Source organism: Vigna unguiculata, chromosome 10, assembly GCF_037176805.1.
Source record: "Vigna unguiculata cultivar grain cowpea cultivar isolate G323 ecotype 2 chromosome 10, ASM3717680v1, whole genome shotgun sequence".
Lineage (NCBI taxonomy): Eukaryota > Viridiplantae > Streptophyta > Magnoliopsida > Fabales > Fabaceae > Vigna > Vigna unguiculata.
In genome coordinates, this window is record NC_140801.1 from 52,174,680 (window position 1) to 52,196,235 (window position 21,556).

General features: G+C 28.9%; 3 protein-coding genes across 5 annotated transcripts; 2 read left to right on the forward strand and 1 right to left on the reverse strand.

Annotated features, from left to right (window-relative positions):
• The first annotated feature begins 4,623 nt into the window (after positions 1-4,623).
• Positions 4,624-8,453, forward strand: LOC114165702 (inositol oxygenase 1-like). Of its 2 annotated transcripts, XM_028050267.2 has the most exons (11): positions 4,624-4,916; positions 5,105-5,207; positions 6,099-6,183; positions 6,456-6,660; positions 6,770-6,829; positions 6,953-7,005; positions 7,179-7,301; positions 7,418-7,487; positions 7,598-7,676; positions 8,081-8,162; positions 8,261-8,453. In XM_028050267.2, the coding sequence occupies exons 1-11, from the start codon at positions 4,883-4,885 to the stop codon at positions 8,285-8,287; spliced, it is 921 nt and encodes a 306-aa protein (XP_027906068.1). In that variant the 5' UTR covers positions 4,624-4,882; the 3' UTR covers positions 8,288-8,453. The 2 variants fall into 2 exon arrangements, with proteins under 2 accessions (XP_027906068.1, XP_085524497.1); XM_085668371.1 differs by lacking the exon at positions 5,105-5,207 and having other exon boundaries at positions 4,782-4,916.
• A 5,848-nt stretch (positions 8,454-14,301) lies between these two features.
• On the forward strand, positions 14,302-16,198 carry LOC114167332 (GDSL esterase/lipase APG-like). The gene is made up of 5 exons (XM_028052392.1): positions 14,302-14,719; positions 14,852-14,982; positions 15,069-15,302; positions 15,480-15,735; positions 15,811-16,198. The coding sequence occupies exons 1-5, from the start codon at positions 14,317-14,319 to the stop codon at positions 16,005-16,007; spliced, it is 1,221 nt and encodes a 406-aa protein (XP_027908193.1). The 5' UTR covers positions 14,302-14,316; the 3' UTR covers positions 16,008-16,198.
• A 426-nt stretch (positions 16,199-16,624) lies between these two features.
• Positions 16,625-20,154, reverse strand: LOC114167331 (uncharacterized). Of its 2 annotated transcripts, none has more exons than XM_028052391.2 (5): positions 19,816-20,154; positions 19,206-19,470; positions 19,032-19,123; positions 18,049-18,819; positions 16,625-17,713 (listed from the first exon to the last, which is right to left on the reverse strand). In XM_028052391.2, exons 2-5 carry the CDS (start codon positions 19,384-19,386, stop codon positions 16,862-16,864), a joined length of 1,896 nt encoding a protein of 631 aa, XP_027908192.1. In that variant the 5' UTR covers positions 19,387-19,470; positions 19,816-20,154; the 3' UTR covers positions 16,625-16,861. The 2 variants fall into 2 exon arrangements, with proteins under 2 accessions (XP_027908192.1, XP_027908191.1); XM_028052390.2 differs by having other exon boundaries at positions 19,802-20,154.
• Positions 20,155-21,556: the final 1,402 nt, after the last annotated feature.

Here is a 21,556-nt window from a genome sequence, read left to right on the forward strand (position 1 = left end):
ATAAAATAAATAATGAGCTTAATATGATTAATAATAATATGAGAAATTAAAATTTAAAAATATGGTAATTGAGAATGGTTTAATATAATTTTATACAATATTATATAATTAAATTGTATAGAATTATATTAGATCATATAAAACTATGTTATAAATTTTAAATTTTTTACACTTTAAAAATCTTGTATGATACATGTTGGGAAAAGCTGGTGGTGGTGTGATGAATATTAATTGCTGTTATTTTTTAAGAGATGTATAATGGTGGTTTAAATAATTATGTTTTCATTTTACTTCTTTCAAGTAGTAAGTTGGTTTGATGTTTGATCATTTAGAACTTCTGATATAACTTAAGCAAATGATATTTATAAATATATAAATTTTTATTCTTGGTTTTCTTATTAAACAACATTAAGATAAATAAAATCAATTAAATGATCGAAAACATATTTAGAATTTGAAAAAAAGAATAATTATAAGTGTTTTAACTACCCTAATAATATTAAAAAATCCAAATAGCTGTCCAATAAAGATAAAAGGTTAAGTCTGAAATAAACAAAAAATGACAATAACAAAAATATATTAAACAAATCTTATAACAAGAGGTAAAATTGAAATTTTTTTAACCTTAATAAAATTAAAAATATAAAATATATAAACTGAAAAGAAACATCTCTTTATATATTATTACAAAAATGGATATGTAATTAAAAGTCCATTAGACATTTTGTGTTTTTCATAATCACTTTTTTTCACAGACATGCAAATAGCTTCTTCTCAATTCTTTTAACCAAATATAGCTCTTTTCTAGAAGATAGTTCAATCTCTCCATGTATTCTATCACTGATAACAAGTACTGAATATTAAAATGATAAGAACCCCTTATTATATTTGTGGGTAGGTGATTTGTGTGGTGCATAGTGTTATAAAAAAAAGCTACAAAATATTAATATTTGTGGTGTGTGTATATCTTTGATCTCATGCAGAAACTATCTTTATGATCATCTTCTGCAAATTGTTCAAACAGCTTCACGTGTTTGTCTTATTAGGAGTTTCAGTGACACACTCATAAGATTTCACATGATGCTGCATTCCACTTCCATCACCAACTCACACTTCTTTGATATTTTCAGAAAATGACACAATATTTAATATTTCAATTTGGCATTTAAAATATGCACCAGTTACTGCAAGGTGGAATCCAACACAAACATATATATATATATATATATATATTACACCAAATTTTGTGGGATTGAAGTATGATTAGGAAAGGAGAAAACGACCTTCTTTATAGTGAGATGAATTTCAGAGATAGAAGAATAACAGAAAGAAGGTAGGAGATAGAGTTGTTTGTATTGAAAAAAAAAATTACAGAATGATTTAATTGATATAATAAAATATAAAAAAACTGAAATAATTTAGTATAATTAATAATTTTTAAAAGTATAAATTAGAATTAAATTAAATTTTAAAGTATATTTTTAATAAACAATATTTTTAAATAAAGAATAAACATTTTCATAGTTTTTTTTTTCAATTTTCAAGTTTTTATTATTTTTCCTAACATTTTTGTACTGAGAGAGACATTTGAAGTTGTGGTGTAGATAGTGGACAATACCATGCAACTTTCTTGGATATTGATTTTAAGTTGCGCTGTAGATAGTGACTTTTGATAAAGAAAAAAAAAACATAGTTTGCTTTTATATTATTATAATTCATTCTTATATTGAATATCCGGTAGTTTATTTTGTAAGTTGGTGTAATTCATTAATTCAAAGAAACTAATTCTTAAGATTTTTTTAAATACCTAAAACTGGTTAACACGATTTCTTGACCTATTATTTATAATTTTTAACCTTCAAAAAACTGTTTAGGAGAGTGTAACTGTGTAATATTTTAATAATGAAAACTATTAGTGTTTTTTTTTACTTGTATAACCTTAATTACATTTGTGTGAATATTTTCCCCTTGCTAAGGATAAAATTGTTAACAAATATTGATTGTTTAATTTTTATGTAATAATGTATATTTCTAATTTATACCTAAGAACTTATTTTCAATTTACGAAAGAATTGCGATATTGTTCCTTCTTTTAAAGAAACTTGAAAATTTACATTGTTGTATTTTTAAAATTAAAAAACTTGATTCAATATTAAAAGAGGAATGTTGTTGTATTTTTAAATCAAGACTTTTAATGAATTTTTTATTAACACGGGAGAAAATTTAATGAAATAAATATATTATAAATAAAAAAATAGTTCATTATTTTTATCTGATTTTTGTGATGTTATAATTTTAAAATATATACCATTTCCAAAAGAAAAATGTAATTTTTTATATATATTTAAATTTTGTTTTATTTATCAAGGAAGGTTTAAAATATCAAAGGAGATAAGAGATAGTAGAATATAAGATTAATTAGTAGCCAGAGGTTATCTTAATTGAGATGTCTTAGTCATATAATTAATGATGAAGTGTAAAAATTAGTTAAAGAAATGGAAGCATCAGAAAACTTTTTCAGAGTTACTTAAGAAAATGATTAGTGATAAATGACCATTCAGTACCTAACTATCTTTAATTATTTTTTTATTTAATTTATTGATTAATTTTATTATTTGACTAATATCTTATTTTATCGTATATTTTTTATGTATTAAATAATATAAAATTTCAACTAAGACCGCAACTTGATATTAAACCAATGTAACTAATGTCACGTGAGAGGCGTGGTGCTCCTTTTAAGATTTAATATTGTTTTCTTTTTTTTTTTTTTTTGAGGTTACTTTTAATTTTGTCATATTGTTTGAATGTTTACTTAAAAGAAGTTTATAAAGTATTATTTTCAAATTGATTTTTATTTTTTAGGACAAGTCAATAGATTAATTTTATGCCATGTCTTATCTTTATCAAAAAACAAAATTTACATTAATTATGAGATGTGATTCATCATTTGTGAGTTGCAACAGTTAATAAGAATAATAACTGATCTTAATTGTACATTTTCCTATTATTATGTAACTGTTTTTAATTATTAAGGTAAATAATAATAGTAATAATATCGGTACTTATATTTATTAATAATAATTTAACTATTTTTCCAAGGTATTTATCTTCTTATCTTTTACATGTAAGATTTTAATAATTCCTTTAAATTATTAAATTATTATTATTATATTACTATTTTTAATTTAACTATTTTCGTATTTAATGATATATCTATATATACCAGAAATTTAAATAAGGCATTCAAGAAAAAACTTACATTTTTCCTTTTTTGTGTAAGATAAGTTTTTCTTCTTTATACATTTTATTTACATATAATTTTAGTATAGCTGAATTTACGATTTTAATGATCATTGAAAAGTCTGAAAAGTCAGCACAAAACTATGTTTATTTATCGTTGACTTCCGGTGTTCACGCGATAATCTCCTCACACGACAATAACATTAATATATCCTATTACATTTTACATTATCAAACCAAATTAAATTATATTCAAAACAAAACAATTATATATATATATATAATTTTTTTTCTTTTTTCTTATTTTATTGAATTAACATTATTATTACTAGCGTAACACAGGCGCTATCGCGCCTGTGTGTATATATTTTTTAAATATACGTGATATTATATTAGTAGGTGATAATATGATAATGTTATTAAGTTAATATATATATATATATATTAGAATTATATTTATTAAAAATAAAGTGAAATATATCAGAACAGATAAAAGAATAACCATTAATAAATAAAGAAGAAGTAGAGACATCTGATTTTATAAAATTTTTGTAAAAGTAACGGTCAATTTTAAAAAATTTAAAAAATTGTTATATTTAAAGGGTAAAATCGGTATTTTAAAAAGTGGACACAAAAAGGGGAATCCCCTTTATATATTGTTATAGATTTTGATTTTGTACATGTTGATAAACGAAAGAAGCACGTAAGATTGATTATGCATGGACGTGTAAGGCTCGAATGCATTGTAATATGCGTGTTGGATTCTGAGAAGGACACGTGTCAAATGCGAGGGCAGAGAAAAAAAATGAACGGTGGTGAAAAAATGGAAACGGTGTAGGAACCTGTGATGTATGAAGCACCGCATAAAAACAACACGTGTGGTACAAATTTGACTAGATGCCACGTCACTGGACCCCACTTTTTAGAGATATTATGTGATCCAACTCACGCTGACTCAGTTTGACAATAAACCACTCCATATGGGTCCCACATATACAAAATCCTCTGACATTTGATTTTTCATAAATTCTTACAAAAATTTATTCAATAATCAATAAATAGTAAAAGAGTTACCAATTTTTACATGGAATTTCATGATAGATTATTTGTTAATAATTTTATTTAGACAATGATATATTTGCAGTGAAAAAATTTTATATTTATTATTTTACTTTTCAATATAAATACAATTTTTTTAATTATAAAAATACCAAAAAATGTGAGATTGAAGATGAATCTCTTACTAATAAGAAATGGGAGATGTGGGGATATGGGAGGGTCTTGGTGTGGTTGTTTGTGTCTCTATCTGCAAATCTGCAAGTGTTTTAAAATAGAGGAATTTTCATTTTGGTGTAAAAATAGTAGTTTGTTTAGGTTAAAGTTAGGGTTAGAGGTTGATAAAGATGTTTGCATGTACTGAATATGGAAAACCAGAAATATGAAAATGAAAAGCTAAGATTTTCAGGGAAGGACTTGGGATCTCCAAATTCTCAGGCAAGGACTCTCCGGCCAGTTATAAATACTTCCAACCTTTCCACAACCATGACACCACACCTCAATTTTCTCTTCTTCTTCTTCTTCCATTCTATTTTCTCACATTTTTCTTTTTCGTTCTCTTCCAACTCTTCTTCCACTCAACATGACCATCCTCATCCAACAACATGATCACCTTGGTAATTCATTTTTGTAATTTTCTATGTTTTTACCAAATTATGTTATTGTTGCAGAAGATTGTTGTACCTTTGTGTGGTGACAGTAACCGTGCAAAATCTGTCCTTTTTGGACATGAAACACAGTTTTTGATTTGGAAGAGGAAAGAAAAAATGTGTGGTTTTCAGTTAATAGGTTTTTAAAATTGCAGGGGCTGAAGTTGAGGCAAAGACTGAACCACTAAATGAGAGAGAACTGGTGTTGGATGGTGGATTTCTGATACCACAGACCAACTCGTTTGGGCAAATATTTAGGTTTCAATCTCCATAACCTATTATTTCACACCCATTAATAATTTTCTCCAGTTTTTCTTATCCAAATCCAAATATATTTATATTTGTATGTAAGGACAAATATATTTATATTTATATATAAGGACAGAGACCCTTGGCTATTTAAACTTTTTCAATAATTCTGCATCATCTTTGAAAATTATATCGAATCAACGTAAAAAGGAAAAAAAATTAATTAATCCTTCAAATCCATGACTTTTTCCTGTACTTTCTTTCCCTTTCATTTTCTTTAAACATTTTTAAGCTTTTTTCTTCTGTTTTTGTTTTCCTTTTGGGATTGGAAAAGTTTTTTATCTCGCGATTTGGTTGTAGGAATTCATCCTATCTGGTTTGTTTTTTGGTCAACGGGACTCGTTCTCATTGTGGACGAAAATAGAATTTTTCTTTTTTGTGGGGTCTAAGAAAATAAGAATTCTTATTCATGTCTATATTTTATGGGCTTGAATTGTCGATGAAATTTGGGCCTGGCCCATCAAGTTCTCGCCTTTCAACCCTATTCCTTTATGATAAAACTGGTATTTTGATCATTTTCAAATACCTTGCTAGATTTTTGAAAGTTTCCAGCTTTATAATTTTACAATATAAAACAATGTAATTTTGTTTAAAATCGAGATGAAATAAAACCAAATTTTGGTTCTTCAAACCTTTTCTATACAAAAGCAACTAACCTAAAAAACTAATAGAGCTTTTAGTCTCTTTCCACATATCAAACAAGATAGCACTTGTCATTTCACTTGCCTAATAAAATTAAGGATTAGTGAAATCATGAAAAAAGTAGTGATTAGATTCTCCACTTTTGAATGTTCACACTTGAATTATTATCTCATGAATAACAATCTATTGTAACCACAGGACCTATCATGATACTGAAAGTGAGAGGCATGAAGGAGTGGAGAATTTCTACAGAAAAAACCACACTTACCAATCACTTGATTTTGTAAGCACAAAATTTACATTTACTTTGTCCTGCCCTCATATCTCAAGTCATGTTTCATACAATTTTTTGTTTTTATCGATAAATGTTAGTCGTTAGTTTTTTATAGGTGAAAGAGTTGAATCTAGAATTTTTTCATCAGTATTTTCTAAACCCACCAAATTGTTAGTAGGGGATTGAATTCACGATCTTTCTTTTATTTTTTTTTCATCTAACCACTAAGTTACCTTATCGATGAAACATGGTATTTATTTAAACATTGGATTCATACATAGGTGAAGAAAATGAGAGAGGAGTATGCAAAACTGAACAAGGTAGAGATGAGCATATGGGAATGTTGTGAATTGCTGAATGAAGTGGTGGATGAGAGTGACCCTGACTTGGATGAACCTCAGATAGAACACTTGCTTCAGACAGCAGAAGCTATAAGAAAGGATTACCCAGATGAAGATTGGTTGCACTTAACAGGCCTTATCCATGGTAGTTTTCTGCATTCTAATCACCCTTTAATGCAATTTTCAAGATCCTTTCTGTTCTTGGTTTAATTTGGAAAATGGGAAATTATTTGAAGAGTTTCTCATCAATGCAGATCTTGGCAAGGTGCTGAATTTACCTTCTTTCGGAGACCTTCCTCAATGGGCTGTAGTAGGTATATGTGTGGTGTTTATGTAGGATTGGAACCTTAATAGTTAACAGAACATATCTTAATGTTTTCTTTGCAGTTTCTGGTTAAAACATTCACTAATGTTGAACATTTACTGTGTTCATTCAGGGGACACATTCCCAGTAGGTTGCAGATTTGATGAATCAATTGTCCACCACAAGGTAATTTTTTTCTGAAATCAAACCAATTTTTAACACAGATACCACACTCTCACTTTCTTTTTACCAAAATAGGTTTTATTTAACAGATAATGAACATGTTTAGAACTATGTTATTGTGTAAAACATTCAAAATCAAACACCTGACAGACACGTGTGTTGCATTCCCACTTCAGTATTTTAAGGAAAATCCAGATTTCAACAATCCATCATACAACACTAAACATGGGATTTACTCAGAAAAATGTGGACTTCACAATGTGATGATGTCATGGGGGCATGATGATTACATGTATTTAGTAAGTCCTATGAAAACCAAGTTCATTTTTCTCTTTTATTGCTTTGTTTAGGATTCTTCAATGCAATTATTTCATAAATTTTGAAGGAAAAATGTCTAATTTTGTTGTTTTCTTAGGTGGCAAAGGAGAATAATACCACACTACCCTCTGCTGCTTTGTTCATTATAAGATACCATTCATTCTATGGTAATTATTCAGCTCAGAAGCAAAATTTTCTAACTGATTATAAGTTCATAATCTTTCAAACTGCACTATTTGCAATCTTATTTGAACCAAACCAATGATTTGTTTTGCAGCATTACACAGAGAAGGAGCCTATAAGCACTTGATGAATGATGAAGATGTTGAGAATCTAAAATGGCTCCACATTTTCAAGTAAGATCACTTTTTTTAAAAGGTTAAATATGTTTATCTTGAATTAATCCAGTTCCTCAACTCTGTAAATACGTGAATTAAGTTTTTTTAATCATACTTTATTAAGTTTATTTGAAATTATACATTTTATTATAGTATTTTAATTTGTTTGCACCGTTTGAGACATATTTGTTTCAATGTTAGCTGAGAAACGTATTTTGAAACGTCAAATAAATCTAAACAGATTTAGTTTAAATGACTAAATTCACATATTTATAAATATGAGGGACTAAATTGGTTCAAGATTTCCAGATGGGACTAATTTCAATTTTCACAATATATTTAACTATTTTTAATATATCAATGAAATGTGTTAATTGCTCAAACATATCTTAATTTTTTTTCTCTAACTTCATATTCTGCAGCAAATATGATCTTTACAGCAAGAGTAAAACTCGGATTGATGTTGAAAAGGTCAAACCATACTATCTTTCACTCATCGAAAAGGTTACTACTTTGGAAACTTCAATGTCTTGTTTTTGTTACAGTTGAAAAAGTTTTCATTTGGGTTATACTAAAGTGTCATAATAACTTGTTTGGTGCAGTACTTCCCTGCAAAGCTGAAGTGGTGAAAAGTTCATTGGAACAGTGAAAGTGGCCATAATTTATGATGATAGCCAAACAGTTTCTTATGTAGTTGAGGAAATAATAAACTAGAAAGTTGTAGTTGTATTAATCAATTTATATGCTTTGGTGCTAGAAGATATTCTTCTTTATGAAATAATATTTGTAGCTGAAGCCCTATCTGAAATATTTTTTCTTTTCTTTTTTTAGTTTTTTGTTTCCCTTATATATGGATTTGTCACAATATGTGAAACTATAAAGCCTCTTAATTCTTTAAGTTAAGATAATTATTCAGCAAATCCTTAACTTAAAGAATAAATTCAGGATTTAAACTCATAAAGTTAAAGATTGGATATTTCTATATAAAAAAAAATTTCCACTAAATGACAAGGGTCTTGTGTCCAATAATGATATAATTATAATGTAAATTGAACCGTGCTCATAATTAAAAAAAATTATCTGATGTTATATAAATTAACTAATTTATAATCTTATTAAAATAAAATATTAAAAGAATTATAATAAGAAACTCTCTTATCTAATCTTTTAGCATTTTATTTTATCATATATAATTGGTGGTTAGGAAGTCCAAGTCATAATGAGCAGTACTGTCATGTCACATGGTCAATGGTGTAGTATTAAAAAATTTCAATTTCTTTGTCGTTCACAAAATTTTAATTTTCGTTATTTTTTTTTCTCAAATTTAAAACTGATATATTCAATACAAAATGCTACAAAAATGTTTGCATTGAAAGCATAAAAACACATTTAAAAATAGAAGCTATACCTATTTTTCAACACAGGGAAACGAAAAATATGATATATTCAATACAAAATATTATGTTTGTTCTTTTTTGGATACTTTTTTTTAATCAAGTGATATTAATAAAAGTATTTACTTCAATTGAACATTAATAGATGATCTTAATATATCTAACACGATAAATTTAATAAAAAATAATTTCGAATTAACATAAATTTTAGATAGTTTTAATAGCATTTTAAGAAATACATTTTGATTCTATTACAACCCTATAAAATATAAGATCTTCAATAACTGCGGTTTTAAAAAAAAATCAAGATTTGTATCAAATAAAAAAAAAAGTACTTTACACCATTAAATGTTACACAGATTTGCTGTTTCAGAAAAAGAAAAGCTGGACTTGATTTTCAAACGCGATTTTGTGATAAAAACCAGATTTTGAAAATCGAAATGTCTTAAAGGAAATGGAAAAGTGTTTGAATCTCTTGGATGAAAAGCAGGAATAACTTATGAGAGATTGAAGTTCTGATCATGGCAATAGAATAGTTACTCCATTTGTGTAACACCACATGGAAGCACTTTTGAATAAAAAAAAGTGGTAAATAAATGGAAAGAGCCAACGCACTTATTGTAACATAAATTCACCAAACATGTCGTTGAATGTTTGAGTCCATGTCGCGTGTTTCAACGTGCATTGCTTGCCTCCACTCTGCAATAAGCGTTGACCAAACTCACAGAACAAACAATTACTCCTACTTACTTTATTACTACCCAGCTGTCACTTACTCTTTCAACTCACACACTCATTATTTTTCTAACTGAGAAAGAAACTGTTTCATTTTTATTTTTATTTGAAATTAGTTTATTTTAAAACTTTACATCAATTTAGTTTTTTATTTTTTAAAATATATATATTTAGTAATTTTAATCAAATTTTGTTAGGTTTATTTGATATCTCGTATGTATTTTAGAATTGTATTTGAATTATTTATATTGTTTGACACATTTTGCTTTAATATTAAGTCAAATATTATTATAAAAAACGTTTAAAATATCAAATAAATTTAACAAAATTTGATTAAAATGATTAATTATATGTATTTTAAAAGATAAAGGACTAAATTGGTCTAAAGTTTTAAAATGGACTAATTTCAAAATTAACTTAAAGTTAAGGACTAAAAACATATTTAATTTTTTTTTATTTTCTTTTCTAGAAATCTTTAACCTTTGCCTAAATATATATTATACACATAAGATATAACATAAACGGTGTCTTTTCTATTATCGGGCTGGCACTAATATCTAATAATTAAGTCTTTGGAAGTTAAAAATAATTTTAATTGTAAATTAATTATGGTATGCTTGTTGTTGGAAATTGGGTCTACAGGCATAGGTCATCTTAACATTCAAACGTAATTGAAAATTATTACATGTTGAGATTAATTGAAGTTATGTTCTTAGTTATGCGAATGTTACATCTTTTATATGTGGGATTTTGGTTCCTACCATGTGAGACAGTGGGAAGTGTGATTTTATAGGTATTGTTTCTTCTCTTATGAATAAACGTGTTTCATCAACTTCAAAATACACTTTTCCTTATTTTACAATATTTAATGTTTGTTGGTTTTGTATATCACTTAAAAGCTATAAAAAAAAAATCTAAATTGTGAAATCTAATCTATAATAATTTAAATTTATATTGCTTTAAATTTGTTTAAATGGATTTATTCCAAATTTAAATTTATATTATCGGATTTTAAGTTTTATTTATTTAATAGGATTTAGATTCAATTTAGATTGGATATTTTTTAAATTTTGAAAACTTAAATTCAAGGTATGTTAACCAAAGTCAAGGCATCTCAAGTAGAGTTGGTTCAAGATAAAGGTCGAGTTAAATTGGTCTAGTTAAAGTCTAGTCGTTTCAAACTTAAGGTCGAGACGAATTTGTTTGAGTGGAAGGGTAGATTCAAGTCTACCTAAGTTGAAGAATCGAGTCATTTTGACCCGAGTCGAAGTACCAAGTTGAGTCAACTCGAGTTGGAAGTTGAGGCGAGTTGGCTTGAACTAAATAATCAACTTGAGTTGACCTAATATAAAGGTTGAAATTAGTCGACTCTAGCCGAAGAATCAAGTTGAATCGGTCCTAGCAAAAAACAATTAAGTTGAAGGTTGTGTTGAGTCATTTTGATCCAAGATCAAGCTAAATTATCCCATGCCTAGGATCGAGCCAATTCAACACGGTCAAGTTGAGTCAATTTAGACCTAAGTCGAGTTGGGTTGGTTTAAGCCGAAATGGAATAAAGTCAACATAAATCCAAGTTGAAGTGAGGTGGCATAGATCCAAGTCAAGTTGAGCAAACTAGACCCAAGTTGACATAAGTCGAACTAACTTATGTATAATAAACCTAAACAAGTCAAATATACTATATCAATCTCACTATACTTAATCTTATTAACAAAATAGATTCAATTAAATTTAATCTGATTAAAATTGAACTACAAAAAGTTCAAATATAATTGTTCTAGTTAAAATAGATCTAAATTCAATGTAAACCGAATTTTAAAACATCCCATTCCTGACCAAGGAACTTGATACATACCATAAACAAATTTTTAAGAATAGTGTTCATTTAATTTTTAGAAAATCCCTTTGTTTATATAATGAACCAGTTTCTACTACATATTTTCTATACTTTTTTGTTTTCGTAACTTCAATAAGACAAAATTCTATATGCGATTAAGAAAATAAAACTAGAATTACAATAATTCATTCGTTAAAAATAAAGTTTGTAGAGTGATTTTGAAGTTACAACACTAAATTTTGTATCCAATTATTTTCTAAGGTATGAAAGTTCAAAATCATTAAAGTACTACAGTTTTAATAATTTTATTCTTTTTATTTTACTGTTTTATTTCGTATCCTTTATTAATATTGGATCTAAATCAATAACATGTTTTATTTATTTTTTAATTCTTATATATAACGTTATGAATAAGTTTCTATTAAAAACTTAAAAAATAGCTTAATTTTACTTCCATCAAATAGCTCCACATTCAATCATATACAAAATTATTTAACTCCTTTGATCTAAAATTTTCGAAATGCTCCATTTATTTTAGTGAAATACATTATGCATTGAGAATATTTTTTATTATATTAACTAATCAAAATCAAAATAAGAGAAACATTTATATAACATATAGAAGCATAAATATGTGGGGTAATGTGTGAGACTTTACTCAAATTCTTAATGAATTTGTCACTGGACAAATTTCCTTTTTAGTACAAAAACGTTAATATAACATATGGAACAAGTTCTTACGTTATGATAAATTTGTCATATGCTCTAAGTATTTTTCTTTGTACTTTTCTACGACAAACAAAGTAAAAGAGGCAACCGCGATGAAACTAATAATCTAAATTACACTAATATTAAATGGATTAAAAATTTGTTCGAGAAGAAAAACATTTAAGTCTAAAATTTATTATTATTATTATTATTATAACAACCAATATTACAACAACAATATTGATGAAGGTAATTAAAAAAGTACATGTCATATTTAATGTGTTTTTAAAAAAATTCTCATATTTCAATTAATGATATAAATCATGTAGTTAACATGATATTTAGTTCTATTATATATATATATATATATATATATATATATATATATATATATATATATATATATATAAAGAAAAAGAGAGAGAGAGTTTAATAAAAAGATCAAATATTATTTTACACACAAAGAGAAAAGAAAAATGAAAAAAAAAACAAAAATAGGCATGCATTAACATAATATTGAAAGATAGATAAATGAAATGATATGAATAAATTTGCATGTGATGACTTGACTTGTTATAATGGGTGGTAGCACAAGTGTGGTTGGTGCATTAAGTTCTCACCCTTAACCACTTTGTTAAGAGAGTTAGGAAATATCAATCCATTACCTAAATTAAGTTAAATTAGTTAAAGAGATAAGACATGTCTTCTCATCTATTTTATATTATAAACTAATTAGAGTCACTTCTTTAAAACCATACTAATATTTTAAGTTAATACATTAATTATTATTTTCTTACAAACCATCTTATCAACACTATTATTACCTTTTGTCCTCGAATTTACTTTAACGACTTTTTGGAAAAAAAAATATACCAAAAATGTTAAAATTAACTTTTTATAAGCTAAACTTATTTTATACATAAAATAATTTGTAAAAAGTTTTACAATATAGTTTTTCTTCTTTTTGTATACTTTCAACTTTATGTAACTTGATTTTAATTTTCTGAAATGTCAAGTTTATTTTATGTATTCATATTCCTCTTTTCTAAATTTTAAGACATATATATTTTTCTCCTACTAAGATTCTTTTTATATTATCGGATTCATAACAATGATTCAAGGCACAAGAGTTGACCAATATTTTGATATTTATTAGAAGGGAATTTTAAACTTAAATCAATTTCACAAAACTGACTTGTAAGGTAATATTTACATCCACTTATATATTATGAATTAACCTTATCTTTAATCGACGTGAGACTTCTAACAATATTCTCACTTTGGTTAACAAAAAATAGAGAAAAATTATTTTTAACAAAATTTTATCGATAAAATTTCGATCAAAAACACGTCACAACAACATCTTAATAGATAAAAAAAATGTTCGATGTGAGTTGAGAAAATAATAAAAATGTTTAATATGTATCACAAAGTAAATTTTATCAAAAACAATTTTGTCAAAATATCTTCATTATGAAAAAAGAACGAAAAAAGTGAAAATATTATATATATATATATATATATATATATATATATATATATATATATATATATATATATATATATATATATATATATATGCATGTTTACAGTGAGTTGTAGCCGTGTTCGAAGGTAACCTGTCATCCCTGCAAGTTCATTATCATGTATTAACATCCGTAGTCAATTTTGTGCCAAAAAAATACAGAAAATATAAAAAGTAGTGCAGAATGCATGCCAAGTTGAATGTAGTACGTAGACTCTACCTTTTTTCTGTACAACAACCGAAATAACTCACGCACATGCTCTTCCCTAATCCCTCCCACAAAATCTCAACCACTTAGCTCCACCATAGTTAATGAAAGAAGCTAAAAGTCATTGTATTAGGGACTTGAGAGTGATTGATTTGTTCAGGTAAAAAATATCGCAGAGAGAGTGATCACTAAGCAGCTTCTCCATGCATTGAATTAACCAGAAGAGACAAGTAACGATATTAGTATCATCAATGGAGAGAGAGAATAAGAGAAAGGGTATAATGAACCACTTCACGCGTTCACATTTAATAGCCGTGCCTAACTCCCATCCTCCTCCTTCAATAGGTGTCATTTTCGGTTGTCATATAAGTTCTCCATTCTCTGCTGCACTCACTGCACCCAAAACCATCATGATGAACATTGCAGCACTTCTTCAACTCTTTGCTTTTTCCTTCCTCACTTGTGTGTATGCACAAGACACCACCACTCTTGTGCCTGCCATACTAACATTTGGTGATTCTGCTGTTGATGTAGGGAATAATGACTATCTTCCCACAATTTATAAGGCTAATTACCCTCCCTATGGGAGGGACTTTGTTAATCACCAACCAACTGGGAGGTTTTGCAATGGCAAATTAGCTACTGATATCACTGGTATGGCAAAAACTAGCACTTGCACTTGCACTTGCACCTACTTAGATTATAGATTAGATTAGATATATATGTAGCACTGCTCATACTCATGCATTAAAGTTTCATTATTGTTGGAATGTTTCCTTTTTGCAGCTGAGACGTTGGGTTTTAAGACCTATGCTCCTGCATATCTTAGCCCACAGGCATCAGGGAAAAACCTTCTTAATGGAGCAAACTTTGCTTCTGCTGCATCTGGTTATGATGAAAATGCTGCTATTTTGAATGTAAGTTTGGAGTGAATATATAATAACTTCATGTATGGTTTTACAAGAATTCTGATTCTAACAGTTTCTTTTATTCCTCTTGGCAGCATGCAATTCCATTGTCCCAACAGTTGAGTTATTTCAAGGAATACCAAGGCAAGCTGGCCAAGGTAGCTGGAAGTCAAAAAGCAGCCTCAATTATCAAAGATGCATTGTACGTGCTCAGTGCTGGTAGCAGCGACTTTGTGCAAAACTATTACGTCAATCCTTGGATCAACAAAGTATACACACCTGACCAGTATGGCTCCTACTTGGTTGGTTCATTCAACAGTTTTGTTAAGGTATTATGTCGAACAGTTTTGGTTAACTTTGCTGCTGTTAGAACATATGTGTGTGTGTGTTCAATTGGTTCCAATCTTTTGAACAATATACCTAATGTTTGATGCAGATTCAGACCAGTCTACATTAAACTCAAGAATTAGTCCAATTTTGAAAAACTAACTTTGTTTTGGACACAGGACTTGTATAGATTGGGAGCAAGAAGACTTGGAGTGACTTCACTCCCACCACTGGGGTGCCTACCTGCTGCAAGGACTTTATTTGGTTTCCATGAGAATGGTTGTGTCTCAAGAATCAACTCTGATGCCCAAGCATTTAACAAGAAGATCAATTCAGCTGCAGCAAATCTTCAAAAGCAACTTCCGGGTCTCAAGATTGCTGTTTTTGACATTTACAAGCCCCTCAATGACCTTGTTCAATCCCCTTCAAAATTTGGTATTCAGTATTCACTATTCAACATTTCAGTAAAATGATGTTGTTCTGTCTAACCTATGGCACCATGCTTTGCAGGTTTTGTGGAGGCAAACAGAGGTTGCTGTGGAACCGGGACTGTGGAGACAACATCCTTGTTGTGTAATCAAAAATCACCTGGAACTTGTTCTAATGCCACCCAGTATGTGTTCTGGGATAGTGTCCATCCTTCAGAGGCAGCTAACCAAGTTCTTGCTGATGCATTAATTCTCCAAGGCATAAGTCTTGTCACATAAAGAGTCGTGATTATTAGTGTGGAGATAGTATTGTGTATTACTACACAGCGTGAAAGTGATCTAAAGTTTGATGTTTTTGCTTTGTATGAAAAAAGAATTGCTCTATGTGTTTCAGATCTAGAGAAATTTCAGATAAACTTGTTGTAAAACATTTCATAATAACAGAGAAATATTTACTTATTACTCATAAATGCATTGTTTTGGTAGTTAAACTTGGACGAACATAAGGAAAATCCAATCATGAAGAATTTTAAGACAATTGTAGTATAAGGAAGGAAAGTTCTGATACAGCAAGTATACGATTCATCCGAATAGTATCCTGAATGGTTGGATGAAGTTTATATAACTCATTCGAATATATACAATAAAAATAACATGTAATTGTTAAGAGGAAAAAAACTAAGTTTATTTCCACCTCACAATCTGCCTCACCAGATTGAATATTCAACAGACAACTTTTTGAACAAGTCCATGTAGCACAGTGGTGAAAAAGCTAAATGAGCAAAATTCTTGAAGTAGGATGAAGGGAGCTTAATACTAAACCTGACGGTTCAAAAATTTTCATCAGTATTTTGCAATGTACTTAATCTAGAAATTCCCAATTGCAAAGAAGCAAGTTATGGCTAGAAATATGGATCATAATGAATCGCTAGAAGTTAAAATTTTACCATACTCAGAATTACTATGCATGAATTCTTGCCTATGATTTTAAGTGCCTCCCTCCTTAATTATTACACGGTTATTTGAACAGCTCCTAACGTCTAATATTGTACATCAGGATTGATTACTAAGTAAACCCTGCTAATCTGTGATATTCTTGGTAATGTACAATCCTTGCATATGTAGCTAATAAGTTAAAACGAACTATATGCTGCTGATCTTCTGTGTGATTTATGTTTGGGAGCTTCACTTGAATTTTTCAAAGCTTCAGCATATTTGACCAAATTAGTTTTCTCCATGGCAGAGGATTCTGAGAAAGAATCAAGGCGGTTTTTGGAATCTGCTGAACTTCTTCTCATTGGACTGAAATTCTTGGAGCTTCCTGGGGTATGGCTATCTGAATTTCTGCCACTATCATCCTTCATACTCGTGGCTTGGTTATAATCAAAGGAAGTTCTAGAAGTGCCAGAGGGAGTGGTATACTCGCTCCTAAGACACTCATTTCCGGTTGACATACTCAAGCTGAAATGTGAACTGCTATCTACTTGGGAAATTGATTTTTCTTTAGATATAACTCGACCACGTTGGTTCTGCTGGCTATCTTTGCCTCGTATCAGCTTCATAAGCTTGCCAAAAATCTTTGATTTGCTTGGATTGTTAGCTTTGACCTCAGATGAAGTATCATTAAGAGAATAATCCTCATGCTCTCCAGAGTCTGTGAAACAAGAAGCCTGTGAAGAGGACCATTGGTCAGAGTCCATATCAGAAACGCTCCCTCGCCCTTCATTGTTTGCATATTCAAGTATAAGTTGCTTGGCTTTCTTCTCAGAGGTTGGACTCAAGCTTTTACTCAAGTCCCTTGCTGCTGTTTTACCAGATGGTGGCTGATAACTTCGTAGTTCATGTCTCAAGCAAGCATTTATCCACCGCAAATAAACTAACTCTTCAAGATCTGAACATCTATCTGCATGTAATTGCTCAAGTTCTTTTGTCAACCCTTCATTATCTTGTCTGAGACGTTCACCTTCTTCCTTCAGAGCTTGTGCCTGCATCCAAAAGCATTGATCAAGTTAAAAAAGCAGTCACTGAGGGTGTGTTTATTTCTATTTTTCAAAAACTGATTTTAGTTTTCATATTGCTAATAAACAAGGGTGTGAATTGAGGAGAGATTGGACAAGATCAGAACAAAAAAAGATGAGAAAACATCTTCCAGCTGTTTCAGTTTTTGGTTGTGAAAAGCTAGTTTTGTAAACAATTTCAAAACTTGATAGACTTTCGATGAAAATTTAGTTTAAGTAGTGTGGAATTGTTTGAGAAAACAGTTTGTAAAACAAAGGGCTGAGAAGGGGATCAAATTGTAACTTGTAAGTAATATTACTACCTCAGGATCTTCTAGAACAGCATTTGCAAGGAGCTGAGTAGAATCCAATCTTCGAGATAAGTCAGAATTTTCCATCTGCAGTCTCAAATTAGATTTTCTCAACTGTTCTATCTCACACTCAAGATCCTTAAGCCTTTTCAGCTTAATCTGAATCTCTTGTTCGTTAGCAGCAACTTTAAATTCATGATCCTGCAACTTGGCAACTTTTTGCTTAAGATTCATGATATGCTCCCTGTTCTGTTCAGCTTCGTACTTAATTTTCTTCTTCAAAAACTTAACTTTGGTTTTTGCAGTCTCTAACTCAGACAAAAGTTTTGCATGATCAGCCACTTGTACCTCTAATCTATGATTTTCGGACTGCAAGGTCACAACCTTGAGATTGAACATCTTAGCCTCCATATTACTTATCTTCAATCTATTTTGGAGCTCCATCACTGCTGCTTGTTGCTCTTTAATTCCACAGTACTCAAGCAGTTGAAACTGAAGGTTTCTTTCCCTCTCTTGAAGCATTCTGATCATGCTCCTGAGGTTCCTGATCTCTTTCTCATAATCATCTTTGTCAACATTTGCATATGCCATAGGAGATCCTACTTTTGACCTTGGTGTTTCTACCTCTTTCTTACCTTCAACGATGACTTCAAATTCTGGATCCTTGATAGGATCATTAAATTCAGAACCGATGAACTCATCTTTCTCTCCACTTTTTTTAGTCCTCGGAGAGAGACCTGATGGGGAATTTTTACCAATCACCTTGCTACTGCATGTTTCTTCCTGACACAAGTAATATATAACAATCAGTTGAACTAAATTAGCAATTTTTTTTTCCAATTTTCAACAACACTACAAGATGAACATGACAATAGTATCTGTTATCTAACAATTCTAGACCAGAAAATGAAAGAAAATGTACGCAAAACTCATCAACAATTAAAATGAGAAAGCTGAAACAACAACAGAAAGATAGTCTTTTTCATGTCACTTACAGCATCCAAAACATTTTCCTCTGCAAGATTGTTGCGAGAACTAGAAGAAGACGCCCTTTTACCTCTTACAAAATTATCTTCGCTTCCATGACCTGAAAACACATTATACATATGAAAAACTATTCATGAACTAAAAAAAGGACAGAAATTTTTTCAATATGTTGATAAACAAACCTGAAGGGTGCCCCTTGGGGGAAGTAGGGGAAGGTTTGATTCTCTTGACTCCGATTTGAGAGTAGAGAATTCCAGCAAAGGTAAGAGCCAAAGCCAAACCACATTTCAGAAGAAAAGGCTTCATACCCTTTTCCTCTTTCGTTATGAAACCAAAAAACCTAATTATTCTTTCCGTCATCATGAGAGAGATCACAAATTAGATCATCTTCTATCCCATGTCACGCCCAAGAGAAAAAAAAAACACAGAGCCATTTCTGGTTTATGCCTACATACACAACCACCATGGATAAGAAAAAGAAAAATTATTAGCTAATGTAGAATATTGTTAATTTTTGTTCGTAAATTAAAAATCTTAAATACATGCGACAGAAAATTTGACTAGCCAGAAATAATTCAACTGTCTGATAATTTCTCTGATATAGTAACCATTAAAGTCACATGCACCACGTCAAATCAAAACATACAAGACCTAGGACGTTCTAAACAAGAGAAATAGTAAAGGAAGAAGAACAATACTTCAAAAAAAAAAACGATATTCATGATCCACTACCAATAAAAACTTGATGAATCATGGGAAACATGAAAATAAGCAATACCCGATGAACTTTACATTTATTTGTGCATGATCATGCTGGAACTCCTCGTGACTCGATTAAAAGAGATCCAGCAGAAGCGTGGCGTTTCTATGAGGTTTTGTTTTGGTAACAGTTTGAATAGCGTATCTGCGTGTCGCTCTCGTGGACAGAGGAACAACTGTGTCTAAACGCAACCTTAGAAAAAAGAACGAATGTGTCTTTAGCAACAAATACTGGCCATGGATTTTTGTCTTACGTAAAGGGTGAATGCGACATGGGGAGAGGATCATTTGAGAGGGAGAACCAGAATGAACTTCAAATAATTGTCAGCAAAATTATTGAAGAGATAAAATGGGTGAGAGAGAAAGCGAAAAAAAGAAGAAAATTGTGACGCATTTATGTAACAACCAACGATACATGGGATAAATATTCTTCATATTTATCCTCTACGTTATTTAATTATAGAGCTGTGAGACCAAATATAGCAAATAGATGCCCATAATTAAGGATATGTGCCCTTTCCAATATTCTTAAGCGGTTTCCCTTCAAAACTCTTTTTCTCAACCTTTCTTTTATTTGAATTTGAATTTTTTGTTAGATTTTTTTTTCTTTTGTTTTAAAATATATTAAAAAATATTTAAAATATTAATACAGTATATTTTTAATATTCAGCAGAAAAGATATTACTAAAAGAAATCAATAAAAAATTTAGACTCCTTTATTTTTTTATTAAGAAAGTAATATATTTAATTTCATAAAAAAATCCATTTTTATATAATATAAATTTGTTTTATCTTAATTAATGAAATATTTTAAATAATTTTTAAATGTATATTCAATATTATTTTGTGTTGTATATAATAAGTTTATTTTTTGGAAACAAAATTATGACGAGGATAGAGAAAAATCACTATGACTAGTCCTTTTCTTTTTTAATATATCTAAATTAAACATACAAATTATATACGATTCAATTTGAATCGAAAGAAAGTATGAACCAAATGAAATCAAATTTTGTGATTTGGTTTAGATCGATTTTATATTTTTATTTGCATAACTTTTTTTTTTATCAATATATATTTGGGTTGTTTATTTTTCTAATACGAGGATTTAATGATCTATACCATATGCAAACTCCTAGTTTTGAAGCCATTTGCATTTCTTTTTTTTTTAACAATTATTAGTATTTTCTTAATCCATTAAACTCCTTCCAAACGATTTTAATATCTTGACCATATTTGTATAATGTTTCAATGTATTTTCTTTAATATTTCTATAATGTTAAACAATTTGATTACATATAACAATTTTTTTTTCCTTCAAGAAAGAAGTTTAGATGAAATATAAAGACATATTGGTGTCAATGCTTTTACAAATAAGAAATAAATATTATTTTATGTTTTATTAGTAAATTTTGAGGGAATAGGATGGGTGTGAGATTGACCTTCTTTAGTCCTGAAGAAAAAGTTTATCTTTCTTAAATTTTTGTCTCAATCTATTTAAAAAATTGAGTATATTTGTGTCACATGTATCTTTGTTTGTTCTAATTATTAATTAAATTATTGTTTTACAAAAATAAAAATTACACAGAAAAATAGTATTATCTAGGTATTGAATGTTAAAATAATTAATTACATAAATATCAATAACGATTAGATAAATGTAAAATAATTATAAAAAATAATAATACTCAAACATGTGATGAGAAAAATAAAATATGAAACTAAAAATTAAATAAAAATTAATATAATTTTTTACGTTACCTAATAATTTAAA